This window comes from Cyprinodon tularosa, unplaced genomic scaffold, assembly GCF_016077235.1.
Source record: "Cyprinodon tularosa strain WSP-4 unplaced genomic scaffold, ASM1607723v1 ctg126, whole genome shotgun sequence".
NCBI lineage: Eukaryota > Metazoa > Chordata > Actinopteri > Cyprinodontiformes > Cyprinodontidae > Cyprinodon > Cyprinodon tularosa.
In genome coordinates, this window is record NW_024038070.1 from 855,644 (window position 1) to 871,022 (window position 15,379).

Consider the following 15,379-nt stretch of genomic DNA (forward strand, 5'->3'; position numbering starts at 1 on the left):
ATTTACCTTTGTTCTTTGTGTTAGTTTCTCTTGTAGCCTAAATTATTTTAATTTTTTTTTATTATTATAATTTGTTATAGCAATAGAATGAGTGTAAATGTATCTTTAGAGCAGCGCTGAATAGATTTTGGTTAAGATTTAAATACGGACGTCATTGTGCGACGCTGATAGTCGGAAACGGAAATACGCCCTGTGAGTGGGAAAATATGGCGGCTCCCGTCATGATTTCAGTGCATTCATCGATTTCCTTTTTTAAAATGAAACCTTAAAAGTCTACATCCGTTTGTTCACTCTTTGCCACTCAGCGGTACCCTATAAACTGAACATGTAATAAATGTAAAACATTTGGTATAATTGGACATATTCCTGTTCATTTGTAGATCCAGGTGTTTGGAACTGTCCTTTTTATTTGAAAGAATCTTTATTCTAACCATTGAAACATTCACAGCCAAAGTCATGAATTCCTTCCTAGCCAATTCTCCATACTGGGGACTGATATATCTATTATCTAAACTGCACCATCATACTGGCATAGTTTGAGTGTTTCCCCTTTTAGGAAAGTAGACTTAAATACATTGCAGTAATCTATAATGGCATTTTTAAAAAAGTATATTTCAAATGATTTTGGTAATTTAATACACAAGGTTCTTGGTTTAGCTTCCTGTTGTCATGAGCTTCAGGAAAAGTGGCCATCTTACAGTTGAGCCTGATTCCAGGTTAGTTGGCCTCCATGCGTCGATGCACTTCATGCCCGAATCATGCAGCGTGTGTGTATATGAGGGTAACACAGGGCCAGGTTGGTTTTGATATGCTTTAGAAATTGAAATCTTTTGAGGACTGTCCCTTTTTAAATTGTTTCTACTGGTCTGGCTTTCAAATAATTGTACTACTTTCTGTAAGTTTACTGAATATTAACAGGTCAACATTGTAATGAGATGTATCTATACTAGAAATGTTGTATTCTAGACAAATATCAGTACAACTCCTGGATGTTCATTTAGGTTTTATTTTGTAGAAATTTAATAGCCAAAGGAAAAAAGAACAAACATCCTAAGTATCCGCTGAGAATGGCATTTATTCCAAATATCAGGTGCAGTGGCACATAATCCAAACATAGCTATGTTACTCTCAATACAATGATTGTTCTATACATGCATCATTTACGGTACAAAACTTTTAGCAGACTCAAAGCTCTTTAGGAAAATACCTTCCCCACTTTTACAAATATTAGATTAAATCCTATCTACACCACAATTCAGCTAGAAGAAATTATTCAATTCTTTTGCCAGCTTTATAGAAAAGATCTGCTTTCCATTTTCCTCCTCAAATAGTCTCCCAGCATCGACTTGCCATCAGCCCACATCAAGTTTAACATAATCAGATGAGAAGCTGTAAAACAAAACCGCTCTTTAAATAAAAAGAATAAAAAGAAAAAAACTTTTAAAGTCCAAAACAAAAATTGTGCACCACTGCACAATATAGAAAACCAAAAGTAAAATAAATAGATAAAAAAATGCAATGAGCCTTAATGGAAAAAAAAAAAAAGAAAGAAAAAACTTGCATTGAAGACATTTTGTGCATATTGCTATTGTTGAACGTGATAAGTTACTTTATTTTTATTTTATCAAGCCAAATGCATCATTGCATTGAATCCTGGGAATATTTGACCTGTGAGCCCCGGCCATCACTTCCTTTTACGGTACATCTAAAAAATGAGCCATGGTCTCACTGCGGTGCTTCTGAAAGTGGTTTCAGGTTTTCAAAAACACTATCAGCAATTAAAAAAGAAAATAAATAAAAAGTCATCACATTTATGGAAAAAAATGAATCACATTAACCTATATAATGCATAATCCAAAAAGGGTTACATTGGTTTAATTAGGCAGGAATAGAATTTGCTTTTTAAAGTTTTCTTTCCGAAAACGCCTTCATCTTTAGCTTTTCAAGTCCATGCACATTGAAAAACAGAATTACTTATTGGCTGGCAAACAAACAGAGCGCTACATGAGGCAGGCGTGAATCAGCTTGTATTCCCTAGAATAATTTCAAATAGGGCTTGCAGAAAATTATGTCTAGGAAGTACTTCTGTCAACGTCACAAACAGGCAAAGGTCGACACACACACACTTCCGTTTTAATCAACTATAGACAAGAACTTAAAAGCTAAACCGAAACACACCAACACTCCCATAGATAAGGTAACCAGTGTAATCAAAACTAAATTCACTCCCAATAATCCCAGACATAACCTAAACAGTATCAACGGGGCATGGCAACATTATTCACGAGTTTCAGAAGCTGGATAACCAAAGTACAGCAGAAAGCAGATAAACCCCTTTAAATTAATGGCAAATCCAATTTAATAAACTGTGATTAGAGACGTGCCGAGAAAAATAATTGGAATATCTGGTCAGTGAACATTTGCAACACCCTTCTTGCAAGATGCTTTTAACAGTAAGAGATTAATAAGGGAATTAGAATGAGAGCTTCCTCTGATTTCATTTCTTTCAGATCCTTCCAGGGCTAAAACCTCCAACAGTGGATTTGTAAATGTTTACAAATCAGTATCAAGATGTATTATTTTTGCTTCCTAGACTACTCTTCTGTAAAGTGTATCAAATAAACCAGAGCAGAACAAAAAAAAAAAAAAAAAAAGCTATTTAAGCAAATGCAGCAGAGAGAAATCTGCCATTGCAGTGTGGATAATTACTCATTAAAGAACCACAAAGAACCAAACTGGATTAATATTCAAAGATAAAACATTTTATTCTCTTTTCCTTTAATGGAGGGGGGATATAAACCAGCACATTATAACCCCATGGGAGGTTTCCATGAAAACTTCATATCTTAGTGACCAGAGTTAGAAACTGTACAAATAGAAGCACAACAGCTCCCATCAACGCCTTAAGGATCTATATTTCTTTAGGAAATACTAAAGCAGACTGTTGCTTTAGTTAAGCTTAACGCTCCTATATGATATTCTGGTTTAACAGGAAATCTATATTGTACAGCGACTGTTGATAATTGCACATATATGGCATGACTATCCAAATACAAAACACTTGTATCTGTGAAACACAAATATTTTATAAACCAAAATCCACCAAAATTGCCGCTGCTCAAAGCTTTATTAAAAAATAATGGCAATGAAACCTGATTGGTGCATTTCTACCCCCTTCAACTCGGACAAGGAAACGTTTTCTGATGAGTACTGCCTTCTTCCTAAAATCCTATTCATCCCCTTTTCGTTGTTGCATTATAAACCTATAGCCCCTCTTGAGTGTTAAATTTTCGTTATCGTTTTGCTTACAGCAGTCCTAAAAAGATCACTTATCCAAAACAGGCTTAACAAATTCAGTATATTATTACCGTACGTCTTCCATTAGAAATTCTATTTTCTCAGGAGAAAAAGTGCATCTATACCAGTAAGAATTCATCCTTGATGACATTTCCTAAATATCACGACAACGAAGCCACAGCAGCAAAGTTAATTCTTGATCTGCTTACAGTTTTATTAAGTTGCTGCATTAACCATCAAACAGTAGTTTATTCCTCAACTTATCTATAGTCTGTCTGAACACAAACAACCTTAGTTAAAACTAATGGGGGGTGGGAGGGATGGGAATGATTGCAGGGGAAACTTGAACCAAGCATTAGACTGAAAACTGATGATTAATGCTATAAATAAAGACATTCACATAAACATGCAACTTAAGCCTAGATTATATGCAGTATAGTTTCATGGACCTGGGATGGCTTAAACCTTTACGGCTTTTGTTGACGGGAAAGAAATAAAAGTCCTACGGTTTGTAAGGAAATTCAGAATTCCGACTAAACGTACATATGAACAAAGACTTGCGTGTGCCGGGAAAAAGGTGCGAGGTAAAAGGATCCTTTTACTGTTTAAAACAGCTACATGTGAGCTTTCTACATGCTTTGTATTTTGCTGGTTTGGATAATTATTATTTTGTACCCATCAGCCCAACCCCTCCCCATCCAGACTTCACTAACTGGTATGAACAACCCAATCGTGGAGACGGAGGTCTAAACTCTGCCCCACCCCCGCCTACCTAAGATCCCTGGATTTTAGTTGGCAAAAGTCACTTTTGAGTTTCTAGCAGTGAGGCATTTATTAGAGAGGTATACGTAAATATCCCTGTATTAACCCCCCCTTAACTACCGCCCTCATCCCACCCTCCCTCAGAGACAAACTGGGCGCAGGGGAAAAGGAGGCCGTCCGCAGACTGGAGAATCGGGGGCCAGTCACATCCCTCCGGCTCGAATTTCTCCCCATGATTTGGGCAGTGCAGTGAGTTCCCCTGTTACCCTCCCCCTTCATGAACCTGTAAGAAAGTAAGAAAACAGTCAAAATCTATGTTGTCAGAGAAAACACCCGTATTGGTGAAAAAGTTGGGATTCTGGATCAGACAAATGTGTTTGGGAACAAAATGTATCATTAGTTCTCAATGAGCTGGGTGTGTCATCACATCCAGAAACTGTCTTCTTGTAGGTTTTCTTTTAACCAGGACTTACTTGACAGGTCAGTGGAGCAAGGGTTGGATTAGACACCATAGCAGGTTGATAGTCGCTCCTTTAACAGAGGGGGGAACTGCTCTGAGAACTGCTGCCAGTTCTCCTCTCCCACCTGGTCCTTGAAGCCATGCAGGATCTTAGGAGAGAAAACAAAATATATTTAAGCTTTCAAACTTAAAAATGCATCAAAAGCCTGAGGTTTAATAGTCTATCAGAACCAGTTTTTAGTGCAACTAGCTGGCTTGAAACAATAGCATATTTCACGACACTTCTCAGAATCACAATCATCCCCACTTCGTTATCAGTTTTCGAATGTCTGATGAGTGATCATCACAGTGTGGTAAGATACGACTAACAGGAAACCCCGCTCACAAGGCCATGATGATCGAAACCTTACCTTATAAAACATATCTCGCAGGTCATCCTTTGGGTTGACCCATGAGGCCACAGCATCACAGAAGAAAATAAAGTCCTGCAGAGATTTCATTCATTACTTCAGCACATTAAGGTAGATCCACAATATAAGTTTGAATCTGCCACATGTCTAACAGAATTAAGGAGCTCACCTGCACCACACCTGCAGGATTGACACCAATCATAACACAGATTCCCCGAAAAGCAGAGTCCTTCTCCTCGTTATCTCTAATATTCCTCAAAGACGTGCACCTGTAATTAGACACAAACCTTATAAGCATTGCAATGGTAAAATAACGGAAAACTTTCATGAAAGACCCACCATGGTCTGATGAAATGCTGCAGCTGTGGTGCCACTTCCTGAGGGCAGACGAAGCCGAGTCGGCCGATTGTAATGGCTACACATAAGGAAACAGGTTATTCAGGTCATCTCTCCTCTGGGTGTTTCTCCAACACAGCATGTGTGCATCTATGATCAAATCTCTGTTTACCTGTGTTTTCCAGCAGAGTCTTTGGGGTGTTGGGTCTGTTAATGATCTCCACCAGGTGAGGCAGCACCATACTAACGTAAGGCTGCATCTCTGCACCTACACAGAACAGGGTGAGACAAAGAACATTAGATCAGAAAGGAAAACCTCTTAAACAAAACAACCTAAAAGTTAGAAAACATCTAATCCACTTATTATCCAAGAGTAAAACATGGATAACGAGTTAGATTGGTTAATGTATAAAACATTTAAAAGATGCAAAAGTGTGAAAGCTTTAAAGAAACATTTAAAAGAAAACTGTCATCTAAGCTCTTTCATGATTAAATAATTAAAAAAAAAATTAAGATCAGCAGACCATAGAGCAGAAATCATAAATTTAATACAGCTGAGGAAATACTTTGTGTTGTCAATGCAATGTCATTAAGACAATGTTTAAAGCAGCACTATTTTTTGAGTGGTGCTCCCCCTGCAGGACCTTTTGAAAATAACAGTGTAGTAAACAGCTTTCTGTGAGCTGAACAGCACCTTAAAGATCAGCGCTCTTCAGGATTTGGAAGACACAGATCACAACCAAATGTCTAGGTTGTATTTTAGATAATTTTTTGCTATAAAAAAAATAAATAAATAAAAAAAAAAAAGAAAGAAAGCCATGTGGCTACTGAAGTCAACAGCTTCAAATGGGGATACTGTAAAGCCATTTACCATAACAACTCAGATCAGTCATAAGAGCTGTGAAGTCCAAGGCTTCAATAGGGTTTATTAAGGTAAAAAGGTTACATAGTGCTGCTTTAAACCATGTCTGCATTAACACACATTACAATCAAGCAGAAATTAATTCATATTTAAGTTAAAGGAGAGATTGTAACTATACAACTCTACACACGACTGACGATATGAAGAATTCAGGATCTGGATCAGAAAATGTTTTGGGAACAAAATGTATCATTGTGTTTCAATGAGCTGGGTGTTTCATCATGTCCAGATTCTGGTCATTTCTTTAATAAAACATTTTGTACCGGAATCAAACTTGCAAGAGCAATAGTCTTACCCATCTGCATAGAGATCTCCCCGATGGCCCAGGTGGCATTGTTACACACAGAGATAAACTCTGGGTTCAGGTTTAGCCCCAGGATGGGCATAAACTCAGCTGGAAGGAGACAAAAATAAAATCAATAAATACTCAATGTTGGACAACAACACAGGAGAGCAGCAGAAACGCGTCCATTTCTAGGGATTAAAGCGACTCACCAATGCAGGGTTTCACATGAAGAAAGCAGGCCTTGGTCAGATCGCCCAGCAGTGCAAAGGAGCTTTGTCTCACTTCAGGCATTGTGTCCTGAGGCAAAAAATCCAATGAAGGTTAATCAGGTTAAAACTAAACATTGTAGACCTACAGAAATTCTCCTCTAATATTCAAACTATTCATGTAAAAGGTCACACCTGCATGCATTGAAAAAGCAGGGTCATTATGTTGGAGCGAGCCACTAGTTGCTCCACATGGCCACCGAGCCCCTCTGCAAGCCCACTCAGCAGGTCCAAAGCAACGATCATGAAGTCCTTGTCTGGAGCCTCATACTGGTCTGGCTGCTGGTTATACATCTGGAGAGACAGCAGAGAGTGGAAGCTTTATGGTTTTACAAAACTAAGTTTATGAGAGAAAAAAAAAAAAAAAAAAAAAAAGGAAATACTGCTCGATTATGTTTCTGTTCCTACCATAGCCTGAGCAAGCGTCTTCTGAACTAAAGTGACACAGCGCTGATAAACCGGCTCGCAATACGGCAGAAAGCCACTCTGCAGGGCTGTGGCTACAGACGACAGACACTGAGAGAAAATTCACAGCACGAATGTTAGGCTTTTATCTAAACGCCACAGCTTATGAAGTTACCATTGTTTTATTTAGAAGATATTAATCATCTACAAAGAAGAACTGATAAAAAGATACTTGCCTCTAAAAGTGGAAAGAGATCCTTGTCTTCATCTTTCAGCAGATTCCACTTGGCTATTAAAGGAGGCATCAGCTTCTGAATGTACTCCTGGAAAACAGAACCAAGATTTGATTTAAAGACAAATTGGGGAATTCAACAAGTAAAAATCTGATTTTTTTCCTTAGACTTCAAATAGGGAAAAGCAGACAAAAGCAAAAAATAATCAAAACCCTTTCCCCTTTATGGGCTGTAGCCTTTAAAGGTGATCTGAATTTCTCAGATCAGATCCAAGCTTTGATTTAAGATCTAAGGAAAAGAGGAAAGACTTGCTTTTTACTTTAAAAAGACACTCACAGCTTGGTTGAGATGGTGACCCACTGAATCCGCAAGAGTCCCAATGGCATCATAGAGGATGAGGAGATTCTTGTGCTGGTACTTTCCAAAGGCAAAAACCAGAGTGTCCAGGATGAAGCTCAGGTAAGGAACCAGTTCTGTGCATGCTTCCTCCTCCAAGGTGGCAAAGGAGCTAAAACACAAGGCAGAAATCCTTAATGTTCCTCATCCTAGATCAAATTCATGAGGTTTCTGGAAGTATGCAGCATGTGGATCAGAACAAACAATATGGGAACAATGTGTATCATTGTTTTATCAATGAGCTGGGTGTTTCATCATGTCCACATAAGGAGAAGTGGAGGAGAGGGAAGCTGCTCACCTGCAGGCAGCCTCCTGGACTCTCTTGTTGCTGTCCAAGATGCGTTTCAGAAGCTCCGTCATCAGCGGTTTGAGGTAGGAGTCAGGGGGCTGGGACACCACCCAATGCGCGTAGCGACTCAAAGTCCAGCAAGCGATGGAGCGCACCAGGGCCTTCTTGTCACTCAGACTCTGGATGAGGTGGGGGATGAGCTCTGGCAGGTAGGGCACCATGCCCTGCATGCAACCTGAATAGGAATACAAATAACAAGGTTACTTTTACCATTTATTCAGCAATGGACCAAATCCAACGACAGTGGCTGCGATAAAAAAAGACAAAGGAGATGTTTTCATAAGATGTTTCTAGAGTCAAATACCCCTACATGCTTATGTCTATAGCTAATAGCAAAGCTTGAATGATCATTTGCTTAAATGGGTCGATTTCATGCAAATTCCAGCATTTTATTGCTTTAGTGGTAGAATTAGGTGTATAGCCATAAAGCAATTTAGTTTATACTGAATAAAAATCTCAACCCTGATTTAAAAGGTCATCAACTCACCTTCAGCTATGGCTCCAAGCACCAAAATACCAGACTCCTTCACGACCCAGTCTGGATGGAAGAGCAACCCTTTGAGCAGCGGCAGGAGGTGGGGGAGCAGCTCATCGCGGAACACGTTAGCCAGAACGTCGAGTGCTGCAGCCGAACACTTGCCTATAAATAAGTGACAACGATTGATTAACTAGTGAGGTTTCAGTTAGCAGTTGAAAACACCTCAGCCTGCAGATATTTGCATTTTTTTAATGAATCAGTCAATGAAAGCTGATTCATTAGAGAATTCAAGCTCTTCTATTTTTTTATGATTTGTCCATCATCCTCACCTGAATAGAAAAAAGCATATGCCGCAAATATCGGCCGAAAAATAAACATCTAGTAAAACTATTAGCTTCACATGTAAATCTCCTTTCATCAAAACTTGAGAAATAGGGATTCCTTTTCACTCACGTAGGTTCCAGTCTGTAAGTGCATCATCATCATCGTCCTCATCATCATCTTCAATGTCTTCATCCTCCTCTCCCTCCCCTCCTTCATGTTGCAGGGTGACCGTGCGTGACTTGTGGAAGCGGGGCTTGATGTCCTGCTCGCTGTCGGGCACCGCCTCGTCTTCTTCCACATCACCCTGAAATATCAGGAAGAAAAGCCTCAGCACCCCACTGGTTGATAAGCTCTGTACAGCTCACTCAAATGCTTGGAATCTGTGGGTTTAATGTAGACCCTCAGTATTACTCTGATCTAATGTTTTAACAGACCGCTGTTCTTACCTTCAACAGTATGATGTCGATTTCAGAGTACTTCATGCCGTTTACTAAAACAGGAATCAGCCTGTAGTGACAGAAGAACTTGGTATCAGAATGAGAAAGACGCGTTTTATGTTTTCACACATACAAACGACTCATCAACTAACTGCATAGTTGTAGATCAGTGTTAGAAGCTGTTTATTATTCAACACTACTTGTTGCTCCATCATTGATCCACATCTTTTTTTTGTTCATCGTTTACATCATTCTACCTTCCTTGTCCTACTTTCTTTAGCTTTGTGGAGATGCTAGCACTTCTACTGGCACAACATAAGTATCACAATACCTATTACAGGTTTATCGGCTTCATCTTTACACTTCAAGATTTTTCTGAACAAATATCTTATTTGATTCTGTGTGAATTAACCCTAAAGCCTGTTTTTGCTTGCTGAGTCCAAGAGGTCAAATTAGGCCCTTTTATCGTCCGCATTCCTCTGGGCTTCCTGACTTTTCAACATCATTCTACCTTTTAAAGTTATGTTCTACTCATTTACAATCACAAAAATAAAATAATCCAAATTAAAACCAAATGAGATCTGTGGTTGTAAGAATAAAGATAAAAAATAAAGAAAGTTTAACATTAAACTCAAATCCAGCTTATGCATTTGTTAACAGTGACTACATATTAGGAGCACAGGCTACTCACTGCACCAGGTGTCCGGACAGCGCCTCCTTACAAATGGGCTGCTCCGCTAAGGTCAACCAGAACTCACAGGCTTCCAGAGCCACATTCTCATCGGGATCCTGAGTTCGCTGCAGCATATACTTTAAAGGATAATAGATATAGATGTAATACCATGAGTCAAAGGCAAAAAAACGCACCACAACCAACCGCCATTCTGAACCTACCTGTATAATGCTGTGCATTTGGGGGATTAGACGGTCAATGCGGACCTCCAGCAACATGACCAGGGCTCTGCAGATGTTTTTACGGACCTCAGAGTCTTCGTCTGCTGCCAGCACAAACAGACTCTTAAAAAAAAATTATAATAATGTAAGGACAATTTTGTTCATATAATCGATAAAGCTTTGAAAAAATAAAATAAAATATCACACAGCTAACCTCTATGAAGGTGTCAATGTTTTCCATGAGGGCCTGGGCTCTTCCAATGATGAACTGGTTCACACAGGCTATGGCATGGGACCTGCAAAAAAGGAATTAAAAATACAGCTTTTAGAGTTAAAGAGGAAAGATTGCTCTCATTTCAGCTAAATGTAAAGGAAAACCAAAATGCTGGTAAATGCACACATATGACCAATCTACTCCTGTTGCTCCGCAAACATTGCTTCAGGAGCAGGAAAAACTCATCTGAAACTTCATGACATGTTTAGCATTTCCTCCTCCCTGCTGTACCTAATCTTTGGACTGCAATGCTTGAAGAACTGAAGAAATTTAGGTATCATAACGTTGAGGGGCCTGTTCAGCGCGTCGCTGTCCAGCAGCTCCGACGAGTCCTCGCAGATCTTCTGCAGCGCACCGAACGAGCCCTGAGACACGGACATACACAGAAAGGCTGTCAAATCAAACGCAAACATAGACGGGAGACACAGAGGAGAGAACGAAACGGCATCAGATGATCAATGTGGAGCAAAGGATCACTGCACACACTTTGGCTTTCAAACTGTCTTCTAATTATCTATCGGTTGTTTCACCAATGGTAAGTAATTAGGGCACATAATCATGGTAGAGCTGTATTAAATGTAATAAACAGAATCACTTGACTGCTACTTTTGCCAAGATACAATCTGATCAATTTTATCAATGCAACACTTAAAAATGAAAAGGCTTCGGAACGTTGTATGTACATTGTATGTTTTGACTGTAGCGACATAAAGTCATAGGTGCTGACCTCACAGGTGTTATAGTCCTCCGAGTCGAGCAAGTTGCAGAGCTGTGGCAGGAGCTCCGGCCATGACTGGAGCTCTCCTTTGGAGGCGATTGTAGTGATGAGGATACCTGGGAGAGCAAAGACGACGGAGGTTAAATGATTTAAAAATCCAACACAATATACAAACAAATTCATTAAGGTGGCTCTGGATCAGACAGTATGAATACAAACACCTTCATGATTAATCAGATGTTTTAGATGCATCATATCCAGACAGTAACATGGCTAATATGTAGCCTGGAATTAGCCTAATTAAGTGTTTAGAGGAGTTTTAATTTTAAAATCAATATAGTCTTAAAACATATATGTATACCTACACAAGCCCTGTACATATTGGGTATCGGTTAGACTTAATAATAACCAGTTTCTGCGTTTAAAAAAAAAAAATCAGTTGATTTCTATTGTCACCGACACAAAACGTACCAATGGTGGCCCGAATAAGTGGTGACGGATCACCAATGCTGTTGAGGCATTCCCGCTTGATGAAATCAGAAACTCCCGAAGGGAAGTTCTGATAGTGAGCCTTAACATTGTTCTTCAGTATCAAACCACTTAAGGAGCGAGTCGGCTCATCTGGGACAATAAAGAAAAAAAGTTAGAATTTTGTGAATGTTATACAGAACAGCAAACACGCAAATGAATTATGTGCAATGCAGAAATCACTGTTATTTTACAGAAAACATGTAGACCTAAACTCTTCCACACATACAAATGATTGGGGGGGAAAGACAGGTCCAATATTTAGCACCAACTTGTTCTTTTTCTTTTTATACGTTCAATTAGATTCAGCTGATTTATGTCTCATAATAAGACAAAAACCCAAGCTAAACGCCTGCAGCTGAGGCGTAGGAGTGAACATTGTATAACTTCTGCGTCAACGTACTTCAGAAGTGTTTACATTCCCACTTGCAGAAGAATGTGCCGAAACATGGTTTACGAAGCAAGAAAATAACATTGACTTTATTGAAAAATAAAGCATGACAAATTAAACATGACTAAGGCACTTTCATTCCAGAGTGTCAATCCTAACTGTCAAATTTAAAAGAAAAGTCTGAATATAAAAAGAGACATACCTTCGGTTTTGAGTCTTGTGAGGACAAAGATGAGATAATTGTTGAAATCAGGAAACTGGTTGAGTTGCTCAAGTTTCTAGTAAAGCAGTTAAGGACCATTTTGTTCACACAAAAAAAAACTAACAAAAAAATTAGACTGTAGCTGAACAACATGAAACATTTGTGTGTGAGCTTAATTTCCCAAAACAGTACTTACAGGGTTCTGACTACATGCAACATGAGATATTCAAGGCTCCGTTAAAAGGGGACAATGTCCTGATTAAATTATACGTCCATTTCACTAGATTCTTGAGAATCTCTAAGTTATTTGGGAGTGGTGGACTAGTGGTTAGGGCCTTGTGCTTGGATCCCAGAGGCTCCGAGTTAAGCCCCATTCCCACACTGCTCCCAAAAGGATGGGTTTAATGGGTTAAATGCAAGAGATGAAATTTCATTGCTTTGTACTTGGGAAAACTTAATGACAATAAAGTTGAATTCTAATCTTAGGGAAAGAACCTACACTATAAGAGGATTACATGTTTGGAAGTGATTTTAGTAACGCTAAAAGTTGATATCAGAATGTTTAAATTGGAAAGTTAAGCTGTCATTTGGCTTTAAGTAAACTCAGTATTAGAATCTGGTCACCAAACTGTAACCAGTGCTATGCCTGTAACTAAAAACACAGCAGCAGGATACTTGTTGGACAGCTCTTTGTGTCACTGTGTTGGGCGACTGGGAGTCTTTGAGTAGCTGGAGGACCTGCTGGAGTCCTTGCTCATCTGGCTGCCAATCCATCCTGTTAACACACAAATAATTTACATTGTTTGTTAACATGGAAATTAACTGGGACAAAAAAAAAATAAATGGAGGAAAACATGTGGTCTCTGGATCAGACAGTATGAATACAAACACCATCACAGAAGGTCAGAGGTTATTTTTAATGCATCATCTCCAGTCCACATGTGCAGTTAGATTAGCACAAAGCCAAAAATGAATAAGCGCCCACGTTGCGTTGGTTCAGGTAAAACAAAATCCAGACTGCTAGCACGTGGATATTAAATATAACGTGTTTGCGGCACAAAAACAAAACTATTAGACCAGTCGGCCAACTAAAATCTCCGTGACCCGGCTTAACCACCTCATGTTAATCTCATCCCCACCCCCACGCCACACGGTGCACCAGTTCACGCAGCTCGGCGCAACATTTTAGTAGCGATTTCAACGCAGTAGTTTGTGTTGAGTGGGTGGGCCAAAAGACACGCGGGTAGCCGCAGGGGTCGCGTGTGAGGAAAAAGTTCAAACGAAATCTGCGAGTGTTTGTTCTATTATAAAAAAATTATCACGATCAAATACACAATTACTTTTTTTTTATCTGGATCAATACACTGAGGTTTAATTTCTAGCACATTCTAATTAATCTATTTTGTACAGCAAACCTGATGCTGCAAAAGTTGCCCTTCTTCCTCGGGCCTACTACTTGGAGAGGGAGTTCTCCCGGCTGAGTGCTCACAATGCGCCCTATGATCGAGCTTTAAACTCCAGACTTTTACGTAAACGGATCAGATACGTTGATATTCTGAAAACGAAAACACCCAAGTACACATTAAACCTAACCAACTAATAAAATTAATCCAGCGGTAATTACAGACCCTATGAACACGTTTTCCCGGCTACCATTAGCCGCTAAGCTGCTAATGCTAATCGTACTAGCCGCTCTACCGTCGACATTATCTTTTACTCGTTTGATTTATTAACGTCTAACCGAAAACGTAATGTGAACAATGTAATAACATACTTCGTATGAAGTAACACACCACGAAACTGTACCTACAATATCGGTTAGAACGAGATATAACCAGTGCTGGGCCGTTCGTCTTCTGCTTCGTTTCAGTTTCACTGGTTCAAATGAGCACGCCGACTTAAATTGACCTGCAACGGCTTCCGTTAAGCGCAGGATTTTACCTAACTGAAGTCACGCGATATTATGTTAGCAGCGTTTGTTAAAACTTATGACTGAAGTGTTTTCTCGTTTTTAATTCATCTATTTGGATTCCTTTTCATATTTACAATAAAATATATTTTATCAATCACCTGATAAATGTATATTATGTTATATTTAAAGATTTGTGTGATTAATGAATAATAACATATTTACAAATGTTTTTATATTTATATTCCTTGTACAAAAAGTTGGGGGGGGGGGAATCTTGATTAGTTCAGCACATTTAAGGGAAACTGTGTTGTGTCAAGTTGAAAAATATGAAAAGAATTTTAGCTCTTGCAGCTTTCGTCTGAAAAAATCCAAAACCACATTTTGATATAAATGAAGGACAGCAGACAGAGTAAGGGAAAAATCCAGTTCACAGAATGCCTCCAAAAGATTTCAACATCATTATTATTTTGGCAAAAAAGTGAGATGGCTTATTGTTTTCGTTTCCAACAGCAGTTTCGGCCTCAAAACTCTGTCATTGGTTACATTTCAGACCATCTTTTCTTATTGCTTAATTATTAACTTGTCTGAACCACTACTGTTAAACCCAAGGTTTTATATATATTTGTGAATAAAGGCTTTCACTGTGTTTTCAGTGGCAGTTCCAGACCAAATTTACCAAGGGGCGCAGGGTGGGGCCAATGCTTTCAAATGGGAAACATAACAAAAGAGCGAAACAAAAAACTAATCTTTAAATAGTAAGTATGATGCAGAACCAATGAGCCAGTTGCAGCCCAGGAGAAACCAGATATAGCAGGTAAAAACTGTGATTAACACCTTGATTTTGAAATCATCATTGAAACTGTACAAGAAAACAATACAAGGTGACCCAAGGGACCAATCATTTATGGTTTCTGCAACAGAACCTATAATTAATTTGGTATTACATCTTTAGCACAGGGGCACTGTTGCCTATCTCTAGGCGGCCATGTGTGGTTTGCTAAAATCGCAAAATCTCTAAAATAGATTTGTTAACCCTTTATAGATTGATAGATAACGTTTATTTTACACGATTCTAAAACAGAGTAGGTGGATAAAGAGA

General features: G+C 38.9%; 1 protein-coding gene and 1 non-coding gene across 3 annotated transcripts; both read right to left on the reverse strand.

Annotated features, from left to right (window-relative positions):
- Positions 1 to 986: 986 nt before the first annotated feature.
- Positions 987 to 14,300, reverse strand: LOC119777668 (transportin-2-like). 2 transcript variants are annotated; one of them, XM_038276639.1, is made up of 25 exons: positions 14,179 to 14,300; positions 13,044 to 13,143; positions 12,369 to 12,444; positions 11,719 to 11,868; positions 11,257 to 11,363; positions 10,761 to 10,894; positions 10,470 to 10,551; positions 10,256 to 10,378; positions 10,053 to 10,171; positions 9,371 to 9,431; positions 9,054 to 9,228; positions 8,610 to 8,762; positions 8,072 to 8,297; positions 7,714 to 7,885; positions 7,381 to 7,467; positions 7,148 to 7,255; positions 6,875 to 7,033; positions 6,683 to 6,770; positions 6,483 to 6,581; positions 5,438 to 5,533; positions 5,269 to 5,344; positions 5,099 to 5,198; positions 4,930 to 5,004; positions 4,533 to 4,668; positions 987 to 4,342 (listed from the first exon to the last, which is right to left on the reverse strand). In XM_038276639.1, exons 2-24 carry the CDS (start codon positions 13,140 to 13,142, stop codon positions 4,561 to 4,563), a joined length of 2,673 nt encoding a protein of 890 aa, XP_038132567.1. In that variant the 5' UTR covers position 13,143; positions 14,179 to 14,300; the 3' UTR covers positions 987 to 4,342; positions 4,533 to 4,560. The 2 variants fall into 2 exon arrangements, with proteins under 2 accessions (XP_038132567.1, XP_038132568.1); XM_038276640.1 differs by having other exon boundaries at positions 14,175 to 14,270.
- On the reverse strand, positions 13,232 to 13,302 carry LOC119777707. The gene has a single exon (XR_005279949.1). It is a non-coding gene; the product is annotated as a small nucleolar RNA SNORD41 (small nucleolar RNA).
- Positions 14,301 to 15,379: the final 1,079 nt, after the last annotated feature.

Coding starts and splice junctions, on each gene's coding strand:
- LOC119777668 (XM_038276639.1), bottom strand. CDS start 13,142: ATGGATTGGCAGCCAGATGAGCAAGGACTCCAGCAGGTCCTCCAGCTA. Junction 6,771..6,874: donor TGCTTTTTCAATGCATGCAG/GTGTGACCTTTT, acceptor TTTTTGCCTCAG/GACACAATGCCTGAAGTGAG. Junction 5,345..5,437: donor GACTCTGCTGGAAAACACAG/GTAAACAGAGAT, acceptor CCTTATGTGTAG/CCATTACAATCGGCCGACTC.